Source organism: Osmia bicornis, chromosome 5, assembly GCF_907164935.1.
Source record: "Osmia bicornis bicornis chromosome 5, iOsmBic2.1, whole genome shotgun sequence".
NCBI classification, from domain to species: Eukaryota; Metazoa; Arthropoda; class Insecta; order Hymenoptera; family Megachilidae; genus Osmia; species Osmia bicornis.
In genome coordinates this window covers 9,315-17,457 of record NC_060220.1, presented here as the reverse complement: position 1 = coordinate 17,457, position 8,143 = coordinate 9,315, and the positions used below count along the sequence as shown (strand labels likewise).

Genomic DNA, 8,143 nt, shown 5'->3' with positions numbered 1-8,143 from the left:
TCCCCGTATGTTTCTCAATGTAAATGGAAGAGAATATTATTCTAGCCTCAGGTAAGTTTCTACGATTTGTCTGCTTCTTAATTTGATTTCAGCTCTCGTTGGCACCGAAGAATCAATCGTTTCATGCTCGACAAACAGACCTAAAAGTAATACGTATAACTGAAATCGGCCTGTTCCGTCTGTATTCCGTTGATTATTCGCTCAATTAAAAATAACTTACCCGTTGGTTCGAATCCTGCGTCTTCGAATTTCAATTTCGAATGATAATCGGAAACGTAAGTTTGGTATAGATCTTTCGCTCTCTGTTCTCTATCTTTGTTAAATTCAAAATTGCTCATTCCAAATAACGCTCCCACTTTTCGACTGACAGTCGACAGTAACGTTAAACCTGTAAAAAAAAAAAAAAAAAAAAAAAAAGAATTGCCAGTAAACCATGTACATATTTAGTGTATGAAACCCGATAATTCAACGCAACGGCGTTTTCCCTTGTATCGTTTCTTACCCTCCGTCTCCATTTTTTCAATCACGACTATTTGTTCGTCTAATTCGTCCGTTTGTTTTTTCGGTACCTTACTACCTCTTCTAACACAGAATAGCATTGCCAGCATGTTCTGTAATGCCGCTCTTATGTCCATTAACAATTCACCGTGTTCCTTTCTTAAATTTTCATGTTCCTCTCTACGCTTCTTTTGTATCGAAATTTGTTCCAATAGGACGTTTTTATCGGTGTTGTATCTGTAAGAAAAAAATTATTGGTCCACAGTTTGAACTACGCAAGCGCGTAGATAGATTCGATAGATTCTTTGCGGTATTTTTGAAAGATTACTCTTCCGTAGTAGCCACCAGAGAATGTTCAAAATTGGATAAAGCGGATAAAGCCTCGTTCTTTTTCCTCAACAACAAATCGCGCTCTTTTACATTCCGATTAAATTGTTCCAACAATTGCGTTCTCTGTTTCATTTGTTCTTCCAGCCTGATTGATGGGAACGAAAAGCTGGTTAGTGAGATACTTGTATCATTTCACATACAACGTGTTTTCTGTCTTGTATCGTTCTGCTCTGAACCCGTTCGATTTCGATCGATGAAATTCGATTATGTAGTAGAATTGTACCTTGAAAGCAGTTCTCGATAGGAACGGACGAGCAACGATTCCTTAACTTTATCGAATATCTCCTCCAAAGTGGTTATCTGTTTTTCCAACGTTACATTGGATGCCGTTTGACCGCGTGTAATTTCCATCGTAAAGATTGTTTCGCTCTGTAACATGCGACGAATGTACGGGGTAAGAAAAAAAAGAAAATTGCGGTATGCAGGTTGTCCGTTCGAACGGGGTAGATTTCGTTATTTCGTTATTTTCCTTGATCGGTCGTTAGTAATTATTAATTAGTAAGTGAAGCAAAATTGTTACCTCGGTTCTTATCAGGGATCGCGCGAACGACCAGAGATCCTCGACTCGATCACGAACAATAGCTAGCATACGTTCTCTTTCTTTCATATTGTTCCAGACGATACGAGCTATGCGTTTACATTTCGTAGCGATGTCGTCCGTTTCCTCGGTCGCGAGTTGACCCATGATCGTTGCTTTCAGTATCGCTTTGCACTGATTTTCACGATCTTGTTTCAAAGCGTTCAACAACCTTTCATGATTTATCGCGTCCTACTAGCAACACTTTTATTACAATCAACAATCAATCGTCCCGTGATAATATCGTCTCTAACAATAACGCGTATGTAAAGCGTGATTTTAAAACGTACCTGTTTCAATATGTCAAGCATAGCAACGTACGTTACATTTATCGCTTTGGCTGCATTTTCTTTCGCTACAGACCGCTGATAACTCGTTACCAATCGTTGTTGCAATCGATTCTCTGCCCATGGAGTTTCTTCTTCTTGCGCATACTCGGCGCACAATTGTGCGTGTTCCAGCTTTTCGTTACCAAATCACAAGGTGAAACGTATAAAGAAAGAAATTGTAATCTCGATACCCTACCTGCAGTTGGAAACATTGTTTAAGTTTTCTTTTTTTCTGATAACGTAATTTATCCAATTGACAACGCTTTCGGTGGTTCCCCTCGTAAACGAGCACACAAATTTGCTGCAGGATCGAAAGAAATCGAGCAATTAACCGTTGATTGTTAAGAGAAAAAAAAAAAATAAAATAGTTATTAAAAAGGTGATTGATATTAATCGCAGTTTATATACATGCGGAGTGTTCGACAACAGGTGGGCAATATTTTAAGGGGTGGTTCTATGGATCATAAAAAATAATAAGACGAAAATGAAGAATAACGAAATAGCGTTTACGGCTTTGTTTTCCAGTTATTAACGTTTAAAAATTCGAGTAAAAAGCGCCAGAAAGCTGCAATCCGGTCAGCACCGACGACCGAACGTCAGGTCAGCAGGGGTCGGTACAGTCATAACCAAGAATCGTTGAATAGTAGAAACTTACATTACCTCGTGCTACATACATATTCTGTTTCTCGGTACTGCAGCATTCGGCTTTCTCTTCTTGGTTATGACTGTACCGACCCCTGCTGACCTGACGTTCGGTCATCGGTGCTGGGCGGATTCCATGTTTCAGGCGCTTTTTACTCGAACTTTTAAATGTTAATTACTGGAAAACAAAGCCGTAAACGCTATTTCGTTATTCTTCATTTTCGTCTTATTTTGTTCCCTAGAATCACCTCTGAAAATATTGCCCACCTGTTGTCGAACACCCTGTATGTACGTCCAACCTACCTCCGTCTTACGTCCATGGCACTTTAATCGTAAGTCCTTGCGATCTTGTAATAGATTACTTATATAACTTTCCGGAATTCCGTTCGTCAAACGATTTGTAAGTTGACGATACTTGTTTACGTCCTCTTTGTACGAACCCAATTGCCACGATATTCTTTTCTTCAATTTTACGGAATCTTGCAATCTTTGCTTCCTTTCGCGTACTACAATTAAACACAATTTCTTACCTTCCAAGAAACGATAGGAGAAAGAGAGCAGCAAGAAAAGTGTACACGTTATACACGATTTCAGTCGGAAAAAGCATTCAACCTGTTATCTAACCGTGTAACTTTAGAATTCCTCGATATTGTTCCAATTTGTCTTTCGTCGACCATCTTTCGTCCTTGAATCCACGAAATATCTGGGTTTGTTTAACGGTGAACATATCGCAAGGATCGTTGTTAGAAGGACCGTTATCGATTCGTTCGCGACAGTTTAACAGCGTTCGAAAACAATGGCAATTAACGATAAGAGACGTTTTCTTACGATTAGAAATGAAGATTGTGCGAAGAAAAAAAGAATTTACGATTTTAAAGAATAACGTAACTTTATTGTACATACAAAGGTGTATCACGTACTCGAGGGGGGGGGGGGGGGGGGGGGGTGAGGGGAAGGAGGGTTGATGCGAAAATCTGTACTATTTTTTTATTTATGAGTAAGAATCCTTATCCTTAGGTATCGTAACGATCTCTTTTGCGTTCATTTATTGTATCGATTTTTTTTTTCTCTTCTTCTCCATCATCGAGTTCACTACTACTTTTTGCTCTTATCGTTAGTTTTCAAGAGTCGTTGTTGCTTTTCATCCGTCCGTTTTCACGATGTGACGACACCAATAAGTGTCTGGCGATTATTAAAAATTCTCGAGATTAAACATCGCGCGACTTGGAATCGTTTCGAACGTATTCGAACGAATGTCACTAATGAAAATAGGAGAGAAATTTAACGGAGTTTCGTTGATGATATGTATCGTCCGTTTCACGAAGAACCTTCCGCCGATGATATTTTCACATTAACCTAATCAGAAAATCTTCTCCAAATTTGACATAATATTCATTCTGTCAGTCCGTCTGTTTGTCCGGCTGTATACGATTCTGTTTCGCTTGTTAAGGCGTTTTAATATCGTCAGTAGCGATTGTATTCCTTTATTTTATACGTCTTTGTACGATCTGCACGGAGGCGGTGGTGCGCTCCATATACCGTTTTCTCGACACGTTGGTTTCCTTACAGGTTCCAAAGGTGTTACGTATCCAGGCGAACACGTCACCTGTAGCCAAACCACGGGGCGTTGTCGAAAAGAAAGAGAATTATTTGTTTTCGGAAAAAGAATATAGTACATATAATTATTATATCGTTACCTGTATATTATCGCCAGGTTTGTACCAAAATTTTAGCGGTGCAATTCGTCCATGAGGCGGATCTCCCGGATAAGGACACCTCACTTTACCTGTAAATCGATACACGAAGAAAAGATTATAGCATCATCGCGGTTAATCCCAGAAAAGAAACGTTGTTGAACGAGACAATTTTGCGGCACAGAAAAAACTTACAAACCGGTGACGGATGAGACCAAGTTCCATTCTCCGTACATATTATAGAGGCCTCACCCAAGAGCTGGTGACCAGGTAAGCAAGCAAATCGGACGAGAGCGCCAACTTTGTACGCGCGAATACGCTGCTGCTGCTGCTGCTGCTGATGTTGCTTTCGTCCCGAGTGATGACGATTCGTTTGTTCGACGATACGTCCGCTTTTCGGTATCGATGGAGGTGGGCAGGTAATTTCTGTCGAAGCATCCCGCGATTCGTATCATCGTCTACCGTATTTTCTTACAAACTAAAATCGAGTAATAGCACAGACTTACCAGCACAAATAGGCATAGCTCCGCTCCACGAACCATCTCCTTGGCACTCTATGCTCTGCGATCCCAATAATTTATGACCCCACATACACGCAAATACTGCTTTTCCGCCAAAGCTATTGTTATACTCGATAAGTTGCAACCAAGCGTCACTAACGATGTCCATAGGTGGACATTCTATCGTTTCGCATCGTGGTACATCGGCGGACCATTTACCTGCAGAATAATAATCGGTTCAACTTCCCTTTATACCTTATATTGTATGTACAACGATCGTGTACGTGGAAATATGGAAGAGCCGAGCTATTTTCATCATCCTCTGTATTCCATATACCATTTTCCATTTTGCATTTTGCATTTTCATTTATAATTTTACAAACAACACAAGTTGTTGTTGCTTCGTTACAGACACGATTTCGTATACACCGTATACATATAACAAGATGCAAGAATTTCTCACCGTTATACTGACACGTTATGCCAGCTGCACCTTCTAATCTGAATCCAACAGGACACTCGAACACTGCTCCGTGACCCATATGCGCGCCTTCGATTTTCCCAATCAACGGTGGTTCCGGTAGACTCAATACGGGGCATTGTACGTCTATGTAACGGGTAACGTTAACAATAATAATAATTTTACAAGCGACTACCATCCGCGGATAATTATATTTTATACGATGATTATACGTTATACACATATTTCGATATCGAAATCGAAATAAAAACCTGGATAAATATTCTCAACTATTAGGTAAAGATGTATCGAAAAAATTTGAAGATTTTCAGAATAATGAAAAAGAGGCGGTCAATGATCTTACCAACAATTCGAACACGTATGGAGTTGGATAGGCCACGGGGTGTAGAACACGTGTACACCCCGGAATCTTGAGTTTTTGCATAATATATCGATAGTCGATACTTCCAGTCTCTTTCGCGAGCAGAAATCGCCCAGCCTGTGCAACGAGTATGGATGTTACAAATATGTTACGTGTATGGATCGAAGAAATAAAGGAATTCCAAGAAAATATTGAAAGACCGAGTGTACTTTGCACAGATAAATAAAATTCGTTAAGCGTTTACCGGTCAAATACTGACGAAACGTCGAGGTCCAAGTCCATTCTGGATTACCAAGTTTCCTAGCAAAAAGACATTCCAAGTGAAGAATGCTACCAGGAAAAACGGCTAGAGCACCCGATGGTTCGACGGCAGCCGAACCAGTTGGAAGTCCAAAAACTATCGTTGGCGGTACGTCTTCTGTGTCTCCTCGTCGAACAATTAGCAAGAGGAGAAAATGATAAAACGGACTCTTATTCAGACGGTTATTCATAAACGGTAATATTTACCGACAAGTGCATATTATTACTAAAGAGAAAAAATTATTTGCGTTGAGAAACACTCACCGGTATAATTTGAGATCGCTGTAGTTGGAGAGCAATAGGGTAGTTTACCAGTCCAACTCGTGTTACGACAATGCAGCAAAGAATCACCGATCAGTTTGTATTTACCTAATTCCCTGCATCTTATAGTGACACGTTCTCCGTGCGGTACGGTGATCTTGTCAACCTGTTAGTGTTAATGGAAAAAAAAAGAAACCGGATTTATTTTATCCTACCTTGTGCTTACGATACGCGCTGTTTCTACAAAAAAAGTAAAGAAAGTCAAGCGATACGAGTGAAAAAGTAAAGTAAACGCAACTCTTTTAAATTCCCAAAAATACCTATGTAATACAGACGAACACGTGAGAAAATGTTCACGGCATTCTACCTACATATGTATATGTGTGTTGTTATTTCTCATAACCGATCGCGAGGCAGCAAAACTTGTCCGATATAAAATACACATGCGAACACTTACAGATACGGTAATATTTTTATACGTGACGATCAGAAGTGGATGTAGTCCCTCGAGCTTGCAACCCCGCTGAAAGCCATCGGTATCTGCAAAGAATAGATGTCAACTCGTGAAGCCAGGGAATATAAATGATTAAAACGTTATAGGGTTTAAACGTTATAACCTTTAATAACGCGTAAGAGATTATTTGTCTAGGTAAAAAACACGGGGAGAACCATGCGCTCCGTTTCTACACATAATATGTATGTAGTATTTACGTACAGCACACGACTGTGAGAATATTTATTTCACGTTATAGCGCATGCTCGGCGTACTTTCGTTGAATGGGGTCGATAATAACCAACAGTTTCCAAAAGTACCCAGACAGACATCGTTATCGATCCAATTGGAGTTTCCGCGACACACCAATACATTCGCTTCGCTAATCGTATCTCGAAATATATTCGCGTCTTTTCGAACTCATCGAGAATGGAATTCCAGTGAAAAAGCAGCTTCTATTGCTGTTGTTACTTTTAAGAAAAAGAAGAAGAAGCAGTACCGGTTACGGAAAATTGAGAAAAAGATATTAGCGTCAGCTAAGAAGAGCAAAGAGCTACGGTAGAAATTGATTGGTAGCGATGCCTCACGTTATCGCGAGACCCTTTATTCGCGAATAATACGCACAATAATCTTGTATAAACGTACCTATTTGTTTTGCATTGCAAATATTAATATTTGCCGTAGCGAAGCCAAGAAACAATAGAAGATATCTGTTTGCCAGTATTGAGCGATATGCACGTTCGAAGCTGGATTTCCTTTTCTCTCGTTTCTCGATGAACATGCTGTTCGTCGCGTTTGCATATCAGACCATTTAAATGCTGTTCGAGTCGCCGGACTTGAAGAATCTCGGTTCGATGTTAACGATGTTACATCGAAAATGGATCAAGCTTTCGTACGACGACGCAACGTCGAAACCCCGTGTTTGTCTTTGCTTTCTTCGACATTTTATTTTACAATCAGCATCCTAAACTAGCCGTATACACACGCGTAACGCCCAACGCTAGAAAAAGAAACAAGAGATCAATGCAACTGCCGGGTGAAAGAGATCTTCTCTATTTCGATAGAAGAAGAAACGTACGTGCGTTTGCAAGATCGAACGATCGAGCAAAAGATAGACCACCGAAAGAGTACGACCGATCGACGAGTAGCGACAGAACCAACTTTACCACTAACTTCATCTCGCTGACAACCCTGACATCCAACATGCACATACGTGTTACACTGTCACCGTACCACCGCCCGGCCCGTATAACTAACCGGAAAGAAGAGACGCCTACCACCCAGCTACACGCTGCCGTTTCTGCAAAAGCGCAGGCGTTCGATAGGCTCGCACGTTAGGTACCTTTGTAACTACAGATACAATCATATTAAAGAATAAGGAATAGCACCGTACCTTCCTTCTGGTATAGCTTTTATCTGGTCCCTGAAAGTAATTAATTAATTATTAGCAATTCTTAGAGTGATCATTCTTGTAGGTTTATAATTAATTAATCTCAGACTGGATTCTTACTAAACCTATATTACAAAGTTGCTACAAGTATGTAGATTAAGAATCAATCATAAAAGTTAATAAATTATTCCTAGACAGGCCGATTATTGCCGGTAATGTCACCTCGC

At 40.1% G+C, this 8,143-nt stretch overlaps 2 protein-coding genes across 5 annotated transcripts; both read right to left on the bottom strand.

Annotated features, from left to right (window-relative positions):
* Positions 1 to 36: 36 nt before the first annotated feature.
* LOC114882749 (coiled-coil domain-containing protein 183) lies at positions 37 to 3,214 on the bottom strand. The gene is made up of 10 exons (XM_029199733.2): positions 3,061 to 3,214; positions 2,740 to 2,942; positions 1,991 to 2,095; positions 1,756 to 1,926; positions 1,409 to 1,657; positions 1,112 to 1,257; positions 827 to 973; positions 503 to 735; positions 221 to 388; positions 37 to 140 (listed from the first exon to the last, which is right to left on the bottom strand). Exons 1-10 carry the CDS (start codon positions 3,161 to 3,163, stop codon positions 37 to 39), a joined length of 1,629 nt encoding a protein of 542 aa, XP_029055566.1. The 5' UTR covers positions 3,164 to 3,214.
* Positions 3,215 to 3,383: 169 nt separating this feature from the next.
* On the bottom strand, positions 3,384 to 7,843 carry LOC114882751 (locomotion-related protein Hikaru genki). 4 transcript variants are annotated; one of them, XM_029199735.2, is made up of 11 exons: positions 7,605 to 7,842; positions 7,172 to 7,526; positions 6,491 to 6,573; positions 6,037 to 6,199; positions 5,717 to 5,899; positions 5,455 to 5,589; positions 5,094 to 5,237; positions 4,637 to 4,849; positions 4,326 to 4,556; positions 4,134 to 4,222; positions 3,384 to 4,042 (listed from the first exon to the last, which is right to left on the bottom strand). In XM_029199735.2, the coding sequence occupies exons 2-11, from the start codon at positions 7,305 to 7,307 to the stop codon at positions 3,926 to 3,928; spliced, it is 1,494 nt and encodes a 497-aa protein (XP_029055568.2). In that variant the 5' UTR covers positions 7,308 to 7,526; positions 7,605 to 7,842; the 3' UTR covers positions 3,384 to 3,925. The 4 variants fall into 4 exon arrangements, with proteins under 4 accessions (XP_029055568.2, XP_029055569.2, XP_029055570.2 ...); XM_029199736.2 differs by having other exon boundaries at positions 5,717 to 5,896; XM_029199737.2 differs by having other exon boundaries at positions 5,717 to 5,890; positions 7,605 to 7,841.
* Between the last annotated feature and the right edge of the window lie 300 nt (positions 7,844 to 8,143).

Coding starts and splice junctions, on each gene's coding strand:
- LOC114882749 (XM_029199733.2), bottom strand. CDS start 3,163: ATGTTCACCGTTAAACAAACCCAGATATTTCGTGGATTCAAGGACGAA. Junction 1,927..1,990: donor AACAATGTTTCCAACTGCAG/GTAGGGTATCGA, acceptor GGTAACGAAAAG/CTGGAACACGCACAATTGTG. Junction 1,658..1,755: donor TGCTTGACATATTGAAACAG/GTACGTTTTAAA, acceptor TGTTGCTAGTAG/GACGCGATAAATCATGAAAG.
- LOC114882751 (XM_029199735.2), bottom strand. CDS start 7,307: ATGTTCATCGAGAAACGAGAGAAAAGGAAATCCAGCTTCGAACGTGCA. Junction 6,574..7,171: donor TTGCAATGCAAAACAAATAG/GTACGTTTATAC, acceptor TATTCTTTGCAG/ATACCGATGGCTTTCAGCGG. Junction 4,223..4,325: donor GTCTCATCCGTCACCGGTTT/GTAAGTTTTTTC, acceptor ATCGATTTACAG/GTAAAGTGAGGTGTCCTTAT.